Source organism: Cavia porcellus, unplaced genomic scaffold, assembly GCF_034190915.1.
Source record: "Cavia porcellus strain 051 isolate PalLab524CR breed Dunkin Hartley unplaced genomic scaffold, mCavPor4.1 scaffold_29, whole genome shotgun sequence".
Classification (NCBI taxonomy): domain Eukaryota; kingdom Metazoa; phylum Chordata; class Mammalia; order Rodentia; family Caviidae; genus Cavia; species Cavia porcellus.
In genome coordinates, this window is record NW_026947512.1 from 49006884 (window position 1) to 49024003 (window position 17120).

A 17120-nucleotide genomic window follows, 5' to 3' on the forward strand; every position below is an offset into this window, starting at 1 on the left:
AAACAAAAACAAGATTTAGCTATCACCCCAATATGAAGAATCTACCCAGTGATTTGTGTACCTAACAGATACTGAGACCAGCTCTGGAGAAGAACCCAAAATGCTAATACAATAACTAATTTTTCTTTTCTATTTTTTCTTTTTCTTTTCTATTTTTATAAGAAGCAATAAAAGGAATGATGTCAGACTACCTGGTTTTTAACCCTAGTTTAATACCAAACTATACAATTTTGTGGAAGATCTCTCTCTGCCTTAGTTTCCTCCTTTGAAAACCACAGGTAACAACAGTACCTACACTTCATTGGGCTGTTGGCAGAACTAAGTAATTTAGCACATGTAAGGTACATGCAATAGTGGCTGGCACTTTATTAAGGGCTCCCATAAGTATTAGCCATTATTATTACATAAAAGCACAAGTTAATAAAAATGGGTTTTTCAAAAAGAAAACAAGTGAGTCCTACACTATAAAGAAAGCCCTATCCTTTTCTCCCCTCACCTTGCCATAAGTACAACTTACACCGTGTTTTGTTTCTTTAACCTGTTTTTTGGACGTCCTATTGGATTAGCATAACGTCGTTTTATCTGTGCTGCCTTCTTTTGTAGCAGTTTTCGTCCTTTTTTTCTAGGTCGACATATTTGACATATCCACATGCCTATAAAGAAAAAATTCCACACAAGAGATGATAGACAAAAATACACTGGAGTCTACTTTCTTTAGGTCAAGGAATAGTATTTGAAAATCTAATGAATTTCCCCCAACCCCCAAAAGTAAGCATGAAAACATACACACAAAATCTTATAAATAACTAGAAGGGATTTGCATATACACTTAGAGCTTGCAATGTCTAGTTACAATCCTATAAAAAAAAGCAGCCAGGTTTCTATAGGCTAACACCTGATTCAAGGTCAGCACAGGGTAAACACAAGAAACCTAAAAGGTCATATAATGCCAGACAAAAAGAAATGTAAAGGCATTTTAAAAAATGATAAAGAGGGGCTGAGGATTTAGCTCAGTGGTTTAAGTACCTGCCTGGCAAGCGCAAGGTTGTGAATTCAATCCCCAGTCCGGAAAAAAAAGAAATTTCAAAAGGACACAAGAGCCAATTCAAATGAGTTACCCAATGGCTAAATCTAGGACAACTTGAGCAAAAACAAAACAAAACAAAAAACAATTGGAGTAATGGATGACAACCCATAGAGATCCAATTAAAATTAAATTGAATAAACAAAAGTGAAAAAAGAATAGCTCATTTTTACAGCAAAATTCCAATTAAAGGTAAAAAAATAGTGAAAATAAAAAGTCACATTATGTAAGCATTACAGTAACGATTGGCATAGGCAAGAATCATTGATTTCTTAGTTTTAGTAACTGTAACCTTGGGAGAAGCTCGGAAATAATATAAAGGCTCTGTCCTATTTTTGCCACTTATCTGTAAATCTGAGACAAGTTCAAAATAAAATGTTTCCTGCATTAAACTGCTATAAAACCTCTTCTATAAGTTAAATACACAGAAATTTTAAGAAAATCTTTATCTTGGAGGATTGTTCAGAAGGCTTCTTGTCTATGGACTTCAAATACTAAATAGAAAGAGGGTTAAATATTCTTAAATTTAAGACTGTTGGATTTCCTTAATTTGTATTAACTAAGAAAATAACAGAATGGCATAAGAATGATTAAAGAAGACCATTAAAGTGGATAACCTGACTGTAACTTAAGGATGTGTTCTTTTCCATCAATAGGGAAACTTTCTCCAGACAGGCACTATAAAATATCCTAGGAAGCATTTTACTTAAGAAGTTTATAAACCACAAAACTAAAGCTGGAATAGGATTTGTGATAGGACAAAAGAGGGATGACTAATTAAGTTTTCTTAAAAAAAAAAAAAGTAACAAAAGGTAATTATGTATATCCTAATACCCTTTCAAGGAATAGAAGTTAAATGTTAACAGGACTAACATTAAATTGTATATTTATATCTGAACATTTAGTTGTTTCACAACTTATTTTATACAAGTTTTGTTTCTAAATTTCAAATAAAATCAGATCTCAATAGCTCAGGGTCCCTCAAAAGTGCTGAGCAGTAATATAACCAAAACAACCTCACACAATTTCATTTCCTTCTTTAAAAAATGATAATTTAAAGGTAATACATAAGTATTTTAGCATCTAGCTAGTAACTGGCAAATATTTTTATATGAATCAGTTCACCCCTCCTGAATGCACGTTGAAAATAAAGGAAAACTGTAATAAATCCTTAGTGTGCAAAAATGTTAAGATGCCTAAACAGACTACCCCTACCTTTAAGGTGACTGCTTTCTTCCTATTTATACTCCCCTCAAAGAATCCATTACTTTTTACATTTTAATAGTAAGAAAATTGTGCTTTTGCTAACATATTCCATTTCAGAAAGTGTGGCTTACCTTTTGGCATCCGAGTGAGGGGTGGATCACAACATTCCATGTGAAAACCTCGGTCACATGAGTCGCAAAAGAGCATGTTATCCTTAAGAGGAAAAAATAAAGGCAAAGACAGTTCTTCTTAGCCTTTTGAAAAACATGTCAACAGGATCATATAAAACCTATGAAACTCAGGATCTCAAAAGAGATGAGTTACCATAATATTGTTTCTTCAGTTTGTATTAACTATGTAAGGAAACAATCTGAGTTAGCAAAAACTGAAAATCACAGCAAACTGAGTTGCCCTTCATCCAATTTTTGATGAAAAGTTACAGTTTCATTACTTTCTTGTATATTCAACAGCCAGAAAAAAGCTAAACTCGATCTATCTTAATAAAAAAGGATACCTTGTGATTAGGAGGGCCATGTTCATAAATGATTACCTTCATATTGCTCAAATAAATTTTGTGGTCATTTCTGTAAGTAACTCAGTCTCTCTGTACATATATACTTATAATGCTTTATAAATTATTTAGAAATATGTAAGCTAATGGAATGTGACTTAAAGAGGGTACTCTTCTAAATTCTCCGGGACTGACAACCAGTTACACATAGGTGAAAACACCACTGTACATTCTTATTTCTACGTAGAATATGCAAGTAGGAAGGCTAGACACTCACTGCATTTTTGCCTTGATCTCGACAGGAGCTGCATGTTTTACACTCAATACACTGCCACCGTAAGGCCTTCACTCTAACCGTTAGTTCGGGGGAAAATTTTAAACAGGATGGATGACCTAAGAAGAAAAAAATTCATGAATGAAGAATCAAGAATTATTCTGTACTAAATAATGTATAAAAAGGCAATTATGTTAAATACAAAATATATACCCAATAAAGCACGACACTGGAAGCCCACCATTTGTCTTAGGAGGATGTGGCACCCCAATTCAGTTTTCTTAATGTTACATAAGATTTTAAACATCCTCTAATTTGATTATTAAATATATTACAAGCTTTCATTAAGCCTGTATCAAAGTGTTATGTTTATACACATCCTGGTATGTTCATGGACACAAACATATAGGTCACCTCTGAAGAGTACACAAAAAGCAACTGGCAACATTTTAGAAAATACAAACATTCTGAAGGAACATTTTCCGTTTAACTTTGTATACTTTCATACTCTTCACTTTTTAAAATAACCCCTTCTCCTCCTCTTCTTCCTCCTCCTCTCTCTCTTTTTTCCTCTCTCCTTCCCTCCTTCCCTCCCTCTCTCTCTCAGTGCTTTTGAGACAAAGTCTTGCTATGTAGTCCAGGCTGGCCTTGAACTTACTGGGATCCTCCTGCCTCCAACTCCTGAGTACAGAGATTACAGGCGTGTACCACTATGCCTGGCATTGTATTTTTAAAATATGCAATAAAAATCTTATTTAAAATGATATAATCATCCATGATTTAAGCTGCTCAAACTAAAACCAAAAACAGTACTACTATTGATACCAGAATTAACAGCAACAGAAAAAAATTATTCTTCTTATAGGGGTAATTTTTGATTCTCAAAAATTCAAAGTAGCAGCCAGGTTCAGTGGCACACACCTGTAATCTCCGTACTTAGGAGGCTGAGGCAGGGAGATCACTGTGAGTTCAATGCCAGCCTGGGCTACAAAGTGAGCTCAAGGCCAGCCTGAACTGCATAGTGAGACCCTGTCTCAAAAACATCAAAAAATTTTTTAAAAATCCAAGTAGCCAGGGCCAGGGATATAACTCAGTGGCCCAAGTGCCTGCCTGGCAAGCACGAAGTCCTGAATTCGATTCCCAGTACCAGAAAAAAAAAAAAGGTAGATGTCCTCAAAGTAAGCCAATTATCCTCAGCGCTGAAAACATCTGTCTTTCTCCTATAAAAGTTAAGGTTATGTTTATTTTCCTCTGGTGAGACAAAGGGCTCATTAAATCATCTTTTCTCCTCACTTCCATATTCCTAAAGAATTGTACAAACTTAGTTAATCATCAAAGCATTATTCACTGAAGGAAGAGGGGAAGGGATGTGAACACTTCATTCTTAACCTCACCACCCTAGAACAGTGACAGTGAACCTTTTAGAGCTGTCAAAGATACAAACAACCCCCTGTAGCACATGTGCCATAGGTTTACTGCCACTATCCTATACCCATTTTCATGTTTTCCTTTTTAACTTGGCTGGAAGCCCTTGAATGGTTTTAATCACAGAATCTATAGTTCTTGTTTTCTTTATTATTTTATTCAAGTAAACTTTAAATTTATATTCCTTTAACTATTATATTCCACTAATCTGATACACCATAATCCATATGATCATTTTCCTATCATTAAGATCTTAGACCACTATCCATAACTATTAATGAAAGATCACTAAAATTATTTCATGTTTACAGATTCTTTTCTTTTTTTAAATTAATCTCAGGATAAATTCTCTAAAGTGAGACTGGTAAGTGGAATGAATTAAACATTTTATAACTTCATAGATTGAGGTGAATTGCCAAAACATTTTCCCAAAGCTATAATTTGATATTCAGTGCCATTACTGAAGTACAAAATTTATTTTTTACCATAATTGCATTAGCTCTAGATTGAGCATCTGTCATCTTTTAAGTTCATTAATGTTTGCTGTACATTTGTTATAACTTGGGTAAACTTTATATATTCAACAGTTAATTTTCTCTCACATAAATTGTTCACAGACTTCTTCTGACTCTGTGCTTCAATTTGGAAGCATACTCTTTTATTTTCTCCAAACTACTTCTGCTTTTTATTTTGGGTTTGTCAGTTTTCAGTTTAGAAAATACCTTTCATATATGACTCTTCTCCCTTAGTTACTGTGAGGCCAAACTCTAAGGTGCTCCTTGTGTGTTTCACTTTCTACAATGAAGACAGCTGATCTGGATAACTAACAGGATAAACGACTAAAATGACAGTTTCTAATACTAGGTTGGATACTTGCTCAAGGGAAGCCAACTGCCATGTTGTGGACACTCATGCAGCCCTACAGAGAGGTCCCCAGGGCCAAAGACTTGAGTCTTCTGGTCAATAGGAAGAAGCATCACTTGCCAGCCTTCAAGTGCTAAAAGCATCAGCTAACATCTTAATTGTGGTTAGGCATTACAGTTCACAGGTACAGTGCTGGTCTGACATAGACGAGGCCCTGGGTTCTATATTAGGCACACAAAAGAAAAACCTTAACTATTATCTTATGAAAGATTCCAAATCAAAACTGCCAAGATAAGCCAAACCCTAAGTTCCTGACTCACAGAAACAGCAGGAAATAAATGATGCTTGTTTTTGCTTTAAGCTGATTAATTTTAGATTAATTTATTTCTACAGCAAAAGATAATGACTACTTGAATAGATTCTTTTTCATGTCTTGTATACATAATTACATTTGGGGAAGGGATTATGCTGGTATAATAGTTTGGAAAATACTGCATTTATGTAACATGAACTATATTTTTATTTAATCTTTCATGATTTTATGGTTTTTGTTACAGTTTAAATCTAAAATCTCCCCCTGAAATCTCAAGCGTTCAGAAGCCATGTTGGACCATGAAAGCACTTAGATCATGAACTTGCTGAACTCATCAATGTGTTGTACTGATGAATTGGAGCTGAATGCAGGGACTCTGCTGGAGGGAGTAGCTCACTAGAGTCCACCCATGAAAGCTGTACCTTTTTTCTGCCTCTGCCATGATGTTTCTGTCTTGGAGTCTTCTGATCATGAACTAAAATTTCTAGAATTATTTGAGCATGGTAGCATGTTTATAATCCCAGACTCAGGAGGCCAAGGCAAGAAGATTGGTCAAGTTCGAGGCCAGCCTAAATTACAGTGAGACCTTGTCTCAAAGATAAAAATCTCTAAAGCTATGACAAAACAAACCTTTCCTCATTTTAAAGATGTAATAAAGTGACAGAAAGCTAATACAGTATTTAACTGTGAAACCATCCAGATTCCTTCTGGGTTGTATTTACTGGATGGATATGGTCCCCAAGTATTTAAGCTCTATTCGTGTTTCCTTCTCATGTTCTGCATACGAAAACTAAAAGCTAAAAAGCATACTTCCTAGATACCTCTGCAGCTAGACTCTTGATATGAATAGAACTGTGCCAATTAGATGTGTTCAAGATGGATACGAAAGGCAGAAGTAGAACAAAGATCATCTTCCTTCTGGTACTATCTCCTAATGATATGCAAAATCATGAAAACAACTGTGTCCACTCTTCTCCTTTAGGGTTGTCTAGAGACAGCTGAGGCGATGGCCAAATCCAGCATCTCAGTATCCAGCTACAGAACTTCACACCTCTGCATGGCCTCCCACTTCCACTCCTCCCCAGAGACCTGGCAACTCCCATGTTGTGTCACATCAGCAGGTCTCAGAAATCTCTGTCCTTAAAGCTCAGCCAAGGATTGCTTCTTCAGCTCTTCTAATAATTTCACAAGTACCTAATTTCAGTAAATTGCTTTGTTTTTGAAGTGTCTGATATGGATTTGTTTTATGGAACAAATCCTGAATGTTCCTAATAGTTTACTAAAGCCTTCTTTTTAGGTCTTATGAGTTCTTAAAATACAGAGCAAGAACATCTCTAGAATTGATGAATTAGTAGAGTGCAAAATTTTTCTCAGAGTCCAGAATTTCACACTGCTCACTAAACTGCAGTGTCAACAACTCTTTATCCCAATGTGGTACAAGTAAGTTTCCATCACGAAAAACAAATCTGTTGTTACCCTGGTTCTATGCAACAAGCCTGATATATAAAGCAAGAAAGATAAGCAGTGACTATTAAGCCAGTAGGGACTTCTAATTGACTGCTGTGATTTAAGGAGATGTTCAATAATGAAACAGAAAGATCAACAGGAAAAACTAAGTTCACCGTAAGTTTTTATTTAAAATACCCTACAATCAAACTTTAAATTGAACATTTCAGCTATTCAAATCCTTTTGCAGTACAGAAGCTCATCTCAGTTACCTAAAATCAAAATCAGATTAAAATTCTACCTGCATGCAGATGGCAGATACCAACTCAATTCCATATGCTCCTCCTGCTCTGCCAAGTATGTCAGAAGGTAAATGGGAAATCACGTACCACTGTTGCCACAGTCTGCACAGGAGATGAGTTCCTCTGGCTTCTTTTCCCGGTTTTGTTCTTTTGTACCAAGACAAAAACTACAGATGGGGATTGGTTCAGCAACTGGCTGTAAAGAAGAACAATTCATTCCAGTGTAAGTACTTTTTTTTTTATTAATTCAAGAACATTAAAGTTACAGGCTAGGTTCCTTTGAGAATTATATCTAACTCTGGGGACAACTGTGCCACTCTCCTAAAATCTCAACAAAGTAGTTAAGTTTGCACAAAGCCTATTCTGGCTGGGCTCTTTATGGCTATTTCCAAAAATCTATATCCCAATCATATTTGTTACTTACAAACTAAATCACAGTGTGGATTAAACAACCCAAGTTCACGTAAGACTAAAACAGTCATGTGAATTAAGTGCAAGAAGACATAGCATCAGCCCTCAAGAAGCATATGATCTAGCAGAATAGCAGTAAGATATATACAGATAAATACAAGGCAATGCAGAAAACATTAAGTGCTCTAAAAGAAACATGAACAGTACTCTAGCAGCAAGAAAGAAAATTCTCATTAAGGTTTAGAGAAGCGGAATACAATACATATTAAGCACCAGTACTTTGTTATAGCACTGAAAAAAGCTAATTTATATCTAGGTGTCTTGTCCCACTACAGCACCATTTCTTTCTTCAAGTGATGGACAGAAAGGCAACACAGGCAACAGAAGAATTCAGTTGGCAAGAGCCAACCAGAAATGCTAAGTATCTTCCAATACACCACAAGGCAATCCTTCATAATTAAGAATTACTGTACAGTTTTCTCATCAATTGTTCATGTGGCTAAAAATGTGGCTTAGATTTTATTTTTCACATAACATGAGCATCAGTGAACACTGAATTTCCCAGGAATGTCGCTACCATATATGTGGACCACTTCCCTCATATTAGAATATTAAATTCATTTCCTAGATCTTAAAAAATAGGAACTGCATTCCTAGAAACCATTACAAAACATTAAAGGAGATATGCCAGTTTCTAAGCCCATCTTCTCAAGTGTCAGTGAAACATGAAGGGAAGTCTATAGGGCGACTTGGGACATACCTGATCATTTCATGAGATGTAATGATGTGGCATGTTTAAATTGGGAGAAGGGATATAAGAAGAATTAAGATGTGTTCTATACATGTACAAATGCCTGCTAAGGAATAGTCATTATATACTACTAACATGTACTAATTCGAAAAAAAAATTTAAAAGTTTGGGACAAGAAAGGAACCAAGGTTCTTTGATTCCTGTGAGTCACTGAATCATATCTTAAGACTTACTACTAGATAAAATTCTCTTTAACACCGTTTCTGCTTTGGTTTTTTGGTGTACGTGTGTCAGCTGAAAGCAACCTACAAATGGCAGCCTTGGTTTTTGCGGTAAAAAAAAAAATCTTGCCTATGATAATACAGTATACTAGCCCTTCTAAATCTTCCAATTTGTACTGTTAATGTTACAAGATCCTCTATTTCCTCCTTCCCTTGGGAAATGTAGAAAGTATATAGGTTAGTCCCTCAAACTAATTGCCTCACTCCTCATAAACAAAAGAGACTGAGGTGCTTTTCATGCTTTTTTAAAAAATCCAGCATAGATCAAAAAGAATCAAGGTGCCAGACACAGGCCAGTAAAGACAGCTTAAAAAGTATGCCTTAAGAACATCAGGGACTTCATCAGTGCCTTGTTTTAAAAGCTACACCTAATAAACAGCTTAGTTTTCTATTTACCTAGCTTGCTCTGCCCCACCTGCATGGCACAGGTAGCTGGCTTGTCTGCAAGGCCTCGGTTGAAGGACCCCATGTACACACAAGTTCAATCCTTGTATCAGTATGGTGAGCCAACAAGAAGGGTGTTCATCTCTAGATGGCCTGCTTCCAAGTCCATGGCTCATCTCTTCCACTAAATGTGAGAGTTTCACCTTTCAAAAATATGGCTCCTCCAGTACAAACCAATAGAGCAATTGAAGGTAAGCCTCATGTATGCTAGGTAGGTAGTCCACCTAGTTAAGCTATACTCAACTATTTTTTGCCAGGCCTTAAGCAGGATGGCAACAGAAAGCTGTTAACATGCTTGTAGGAGAAAGCATATTAAGTATTATAGTACTTATAGGCACCACAGTAGAACTGTAATAGTGGGAAACAAAGAAGGAAATGACTAAGTACAATGGTGCCTTACTCCATGATCTGAATTCTATCCACGATTCTAGTTGTAAACTGAATGGGACAAGAACCTAATCAAATTGCCCCATAAGGTCAACCTAACCACTTAATTTGATTTGGTTGTTGCCCAACTCTGTTTGCAACCAGAATCATGGAAAGAATCAAGTTCATGAACTGAGATACCAGAGTAGGAGGAAAGGGTATAGGAATAGCTTTATGGGCATGTCATTAACTTTAGTTCTTCCAGAAGTATGTGACAGGCAAGCCCGTCAGTGGGGATGTTCCAAAAATGTAGAAACTATGGAAGGCTATCTGGGAGGGGGAAAGTGAGTTTAATTTGAAACTAAATGAGCTCAGAATGCTATGAAACATTCAAGTAACCATGCCAATGGACATTATGATACAGGGATTTGAAGACCAACAAAAAGTTGGGCCTAGAGATAAAAATTATAAGCTATACACCCACAATATGGCATGAAAGTCATCAGAGTCAGAAACTTTTTCTAAGGAGAACAGGTAGAAAGAAGACATCTACAGTCAGAACACCAACTTTTAAATGACTGATAGAAGGAACGGCTTATTAGCAGTGGAATATCAATGTCCAACAACAATAAAAATATTCAACATAACCAAATGAACAGCAGTACTCAGTCAAGCAATAAGTAACAGATGAACAGTTAAAACTGTCTTAGTTATTAGGACTGTGGTAAAGACTTCTTTTCCTTGAAAAGGAGCATTTTTTAAAAGAGCTGGAGAAGGCAGACAGACAGGAAAGACCATGCAGGAATGAAAACTTGAAGCAAACCCTAAGGAATATCTAGTGAGGAAAAAGTGGCCGAGAAGATTAGCAGTAAAATTTAGCCTCTCAGAGATCTGGAATCCATAAACTTGGAACTCAGAACTACTAAAATAAAACTTCACTTCAAGATTCCAAAGACTGAGTGAAAGACAGACAACAGAAGTAGTCACAGACAAGGAACAGGTTGGACAGAGAAGCCCTGAGGAGTTTAAGCTCAGGCCAGAACACAGGTCCCATTCTTTGTGGTAAGAAGCCAAGTCAGGCTTGAGGTGTGTGCAAAAACAACTGCATATGAAAATTCCAGAGTTTAATATTTGCACCATTCTCTGCAACTTACAGTCAGCACAAATCTGATTTCTGAGTACCTTCCTCAACCACCAATAAGAACAAGGATACACCTCAGCTCTGATGACTACCACATGCTGGGGTGAACTGAGACTGGCCTTTGGAACAGGCAGGGCAGCTCACAAACTCACAGCTCAAAAGGCTGAGGAAAAAAATTATGACTTGCTGGATCTCACAACCATGGATCCTGGAAATAAACCACTCATTCAAAAATATAGAGAATTTTTTCCCCCGTTTTTGGATTCATTTGTGCATGCCACTCTCCCCCACCCCCCTGCAACTTTTTTTCTTCTTTACTGGTTTATTATTGGCCATAGAATTTTCCTCCTTTTTTCCCCTTGTTTTTTCCTCTTTGATTTCTTTTATTCTCCATGTTTTATTTCTCCCTTTTCTGTTCTTCTTCTTCTTTTTTTTTTGTCTTTTCATTTTTGTTGGTACCGGGGATCGAATTCATGACCGCCTTTGCAAGGCAGGTGCTTATGCCGCTGAGCTAAATCCCCAGCCCCTCTTTTCTGTTCTTATTATTGTTTGTTCTTTTTGGTTACCTTTAGTTGTATAAATATACTTCTCTTTAATAGGATTATTTGTCTCACTTTTCCCTCCTCCGTTTTTCAAATTTTTCTTCTTTCAGTTGCCTATTCCTAACTCCCTGAGTGTTTACTATCATAGCTATTAAGCTTTAGTAATCTTTAGATAATTAAATACACACTACTACTAGAGCTTTTCCTATTACTAGTAGAGGCACAAATGTCACATTCAATAGATATTTATGTCAACCTTTGGTTTCTTTTAGTGCTTACAGTATGATTAAGGGTAGTAAATTACTGGTTCTTATGGTATATCAATCTCTGGTTTGACCTTGATTACTATTGCTAATTTATTGTCATTATCAGAGTTACACAGATGATATTATCAGAGATGATATTACTGTTACTAATAAGAGGTTTTCTCTGCATGCCAGTATGTGGATTTCTGTCAAGTCATTTTAACAATATTATGGTCCATTCCCAAAGAATTGTGTGTGTGGCTAATTACACTGTATCCTCCCCTCCCATATTAACAGAGGTGGTCAGACCTTGAGACAGAGAAAAAAGACTACAGTTAGCCATGCCCAGAGTGCATCATTGAAAAACAGACACTAACAAGAGAGATTTTCATACTAGCAACTAAGTCTTCCCACTATAAGTGCCTGCAACCCTCAGTACAAAACAGAACAAAACACAACAAATAAAAAACAGAAACATGAAGAGACAAGGGAACAAATGCCTCCCAATTTCCCAGAAGCTGATCCAGAGGATGCAGAGGAAGAAAGCAAAATACAACAGCCAAATTATTTGAAAGGGTAACAGAGGGCACTAACAGATCAATAGGTGCTCAGCAAGTTCAGAGAAGGCATAATTATGTATATAATAAAGTGGCCACAGAGCTTACCAAAGACACTAATAAAAAGCTACTGAGCTAAACAAAACAATAAAAAATATGAATAATCATTTTAGCAAAGAAGGAACATACACAAAAAAGTTCCAACAGAAATCCAAATGATTAAAAACTATATTGAAAGTATGGGCAAGAGAAGTGGCCAGTGTGAGGACAGTGTCAGAAGATAAGACTATGTCAGAAACCAATCACTGTCAAAATCTTAGATTGCAAATAACTTGGTCAGCAAGTGTTTCTCAAGAAAAGCAAATATTTCTAAGAAATTTTAAATTGATAAACAAGTGCTGTTTTGCTATATGAGTAATAATGTCACACAGAATGCCACATGATTACAGCTGGTTTCTCTCTTTTCTCTTGGTTTTGATATATAAGTGCTTTAGATTACAAAAAAAAAAGTATTCTTGCAAACCAAGATTTTACTGTCCTTAGAGATACCTTAAAAACAGTTTAAAAAACCAAAAAAATATGGACTCAATAGCTGCTATATGATGCAATTATTAACATAAACTGGAATAAGTGAAAAATCACTTATTCCACACACTACACATGGCATAAAAAGCCAATTTACAGAATTCATAGCAGAAACCTTTCCAAATATAGGGAAAGATTTAAACATTCACACAAGTGAGGCATATCACACCCCAAACATCCATGATCAAAAGAGAAGCTCTCCATGATATGTCATAATCAAACTTCTAGGAGTTCAACAAAGGGACACAATTTTAAAAGGCAAACCTATTAGTACTATAGCAGACTTCTCAAAACACAAATAAAAGACAGAAGAGCTTGGAGACAAAGTGTTTTCAACCCTAAATGAAAACAACTTCCAAATCAGACTTAAATATTCTCCAAAATTACCTTTCAAAATTGATGGACAAATAAGTTATTTCCACAAAAAGATTATCTAAAGAAACTCAAGACCACTAAATAATTATCAAAAAATATACTAGAAAGAGACCAAGAAGCCAACAAAGTCAGTAAGTCGAAATGAATGCACTAGGCGGGGAGAACAGTTAAGCGAAATGGGAAAAAGGGGAATCAAAAGCAACAGGAAAATAATGCAATGACAAGGATAAGTCATTTCAGCAATGACTCTCAATGTGAAAGATCTCGATTCCTCAATTTAAAAAGAGACTGGCAGAATGGATCAATAAACAAAACTGAATGATGTGCTATATATAAGAATCATACTCCAAAAAGAAATTCATACATTAAAAATCAAAAGATGAAAAATAATATTCCATTCAACACAAACCCAGATAAAAATAGAAGTAACTATCCTAATTTCAGATAAAGTGGACTCCAAGCCAAAACAAATCCGAAGAGGCAAAGAGGGTCACTTCATATTGGTTAACAGAACAAATCAACAGTGTCTTATTTACTTTTCTCTCATTGAGACAAAATACCTTACACCTAAAGTTAAGGGAGGAAAGGTTTATTTAGTTCACAGTTTATAGAAGTTTCAGTACAAAACTGGCTGGATCCCAGCCAGAGTGATACATAGCAGAGGGGCAAGAGTTCAAGGGGTAGAGGATAGCAAAAAAAATAAGGAGGGAGAGAGACAAGCCTCTTTCTGTCCCTTATACTGTATATAAACTACCTGTCATAGGATTATCCCTTAATCACAGCACTGGACCATGAATCAGTCACAAACTTCAGAAGCCTCCCTCTTATGACTGCATGAGGTTTTGGGGGGACATCCAGGCACAAATCATAACAAATAGTATGAGCACACTCAACTTCATAAAACAAACACGATAAAAAAAAAAAAATCCAAACACCATACCAACACAATTATAATGGGAGACTTCAATACCCCAGTGTCACAAATAGATCAACCAGACAAAAAAATCTCAGAGTTGAACCCTGAACAAATGGACTTAACAAGAGTATTCCCCCAACAACAGAATACATATGCTTCTCAGGAGCAGATGGGACTTTCCACATAATAAATCACATGATAACCCATAAAACCTGCAAAGTAAATGCAAAACAATCAAAATTACCCTGTGGATATTATTTTATGGTATAATGAAACTAGAAATCAATGAAAAAAGAAGCCACAGGGATTATACAAACACGTTGAAATTTAATAAGTCAATAGATCACAGAAGAAATTAATGAAAAAGTCCTAAAACAGACGCTTGTAGCTATGAATACTTACATCAAAAAAACAGAACAAGTCCAAATATATAACCTAATAACACACCTCAAAGTCCTACAAAAAAATCACAAGAAAAATCCAAATCCAAATCCAAAGCTAGTACAAAGAAGGAAATTATAAAGATCAGCACAAAGATTAATGAATTTAAAAACAAAAAGTGATCCGGGACAACATGGCGGATAGGTAACAGCAGCTATGGAGGCGCTCTGAGATAGCCAGTTTAGAATCCAGGAATGATGCAGTGCGAGGAGTCCTAAGCAGGGGGAGATATACCCTGCTGACCCAGGAACAAACTAAGCTGAGAGAAACCAACTGGAAATGCAATCCCAGGGCTATAACCGGAACAGATAAAATCTTAGCACGGAAGCAGGAACCCGCGCCTCTGGAAACCACGATTTGAATTTCCTGCTGCCGCTGCTGCATCTGAATGGGAACAGCAGGGACAGAGACGCAAAAGCTCTGAGAGTGGGAATCGGCGAACGGAGTAGAGATTGGGACTGGTGGGGAGCACTGCATTGACCTGCAGTGAGTGAGAGGAATGGAGACCTTTCCATAGACTAGGAGGCTCCAACAGAGGACATTCTGAGACTGGGCAGACTAGCCAGAACAGGGCGCTGCAGTGACTTTAGTCGCATATTCCCCTCTCAAGTAGGATTGGTGGGGAGCGCTAGGCCTGAGTGACGCCGCAGACTAAGACCCAGTAGACTAGCCCAAACCAGGTTCCAGCGCCTGGCGGTGCACCCTAGCAGTGAATCCTTCAAGTAGGTTGACCTGGAGGAGTGGGCCCAGCATAGGCTGCCCAGGTCTGTGTCTCCCTAGTACACTGCAGTGGGCAGGAACACCTAGCCAGCGCGATTCAAACAAACTGTAACCAACGAAGAAAAAGCTGGGCCTCCTATATACACCTGTATGGAAGGAACAAAAAATATGGGAAGAAGGAGCAACAAGAAAGGGTCCTCGGCCCCCAACACTGATCCAGGAAAGGTAAATGCAAAGGAGAATGAGGACAGAAAACATGCAATATCAGACACGGCACCAACAGACATAAAGTGGTATCTCCGGAGTCTCATAGACGAGTTCGAAAGTGAAGTATTTAACGAAGTAAAGCAAGATATAAGTAGAATAGTTAGAGAAATGTTAAGCACTGCCCAAGAAAAAACAGATGGTGGAATGGAAGAACAGAAAAAAGGGGAGAATTGTTTGATGGAGAAAATAGAGAAAACACAGAATACATGAAGCAGATTCAAAGAGATTACCAGGAAACTAAAAACTCTATTGAAAGCTGACATAACAACTTGAAAGAAACTAGGGACAGATTATCTGAACTGGAGGACAGATATGTAATGTGGGAGCATGAAATGAAAAACTTCTTAAAAATAACAAAGAAACAAACAGCAATAATACAAAGGCTTGAAGATGATAAGAGGATCTATAACTTAAGAATTAAGAACATAAAAGAAGAAGTAAGCACACAAACAAATGAACTACAAAGGTTATTAACAGAAATAATCCAGGAGAATTTCCCTAATTTAGCAAAAGGTAAAGATACTCAGATGTATGAGGCATACAGGACCCCAGCCACCTACAACCCAAACAGAACTACACCCAGGCATATAATAATCAAAATTCCAGAAATCCAATATAAGAACAGAATATTAAAAGCCGTCAGAGACAAGAAACAAATCACTTACAAGGGAACACCCATCAGAATTACAGCAGACTTCTTGGCACAAACCATTTTTAAATCACGAAGAGCGTGGGGGATAATAATTCAAGCTTTGAAAGACAATAACCTCTAGCCAAGATTGATATATCCTGCACAACTGTCCCTAGAAATTGATGGAAAAACAAGGTGCTTCCAGGATAAAGAGGAACTAGGGGAATTTGCAACCACCAATTCAACTCTACAGAGAATACTGCAGGACATTCTAAAAAACAAAAATAGTGGCAGAGAGGCCACAATGAATGGAGCAGAAAGCAAAATGAAGAAGACAAACTGACAACTAATGACAGAAAAAGAGCTCAACAGAAATGAGGCAGAGAGGGTTGGATGGTAGGAACAGCTATTTTGGAGAAAACAAGACATCATTATAGCTAGTGCTGATTTAATATCATCTTGTTTTGAAGTCCCATCTTCTGTCTCCATCGATCTTAACATGTTGTATCTTATTGGATTTTATTATATGTGATAACATAAACAAAAACTTTTATAGATGAGGAGATAATACAGAAACCATTGTTCATTTTCTGTTAGTTGATTCTAAATACCTTGTAATACTGTCATTCTCTTGAATGGTTTTGCATTGTCTTGATATGTTTGATGCTACAGTATATGAAGTTATACTCAAAGATTTCAAGGAAAGAGACATTATGGTAACTACTTTTATGTCAGGATATATTGTGGTGAAAACTATTTTGCTTAAATGGTTATGTTTTGACCTGTGCGTTTTGTTTTGTTGCTATGTCCTCTTTTATTACAATTTTTTTATTATTTACTTTTTTATTTTTATCTTTTTAATTAAGGGAAAAATAAAAATAGCAGGATATATTATAGTAACCCACTTTGATTTCCTATTAACTTGATTTGAAACCCTGTATTGCTCTCACCATCTTGTTTTGATTGATTTTCCTCTATTCTGTTTTGCTTGATAGTACCGAGTTCGAAAGTATAGGCAACAA

At 36.5% G+C, this 17120-nt stretch overlaps 1 protein-coding gene across 3 annotated transcripts in view; it reads right to left on the reverse strand.

Annotated features, from left to right (window-relative positions):
* Kat6a (lysine acetyltransferase 6A) overlaps positions 1-17120 on the reverse strand; it is a 135660-nt gene that overhangs the window by 38592 nt on the left and 79948 nt on the right. For 2 of the 3 annotated variants that reach the window (XM_063239907.1, XM_063239906.1), the window contains 4 exons: positions 7513-7621; positions 3079-3194; positions 2422-2503; positions 518-653 (listed from right to left, as the gene is read on the reverse strand). In XM_063239907.1, the coding sequence (XP_063095977.1) occupies positions 518-653; positions 2422-2503; positions 3079-3194; positions 7513-7621 (443 nt within the window). The remainder of the gene's footprint in view (positions 1-517; positions 654-2421; positions 2504-3078; positions 3195-7512; positions 7622-17120) is intronic. The other variant, XM_063239909.1, reaches the window with a different exon arrangement.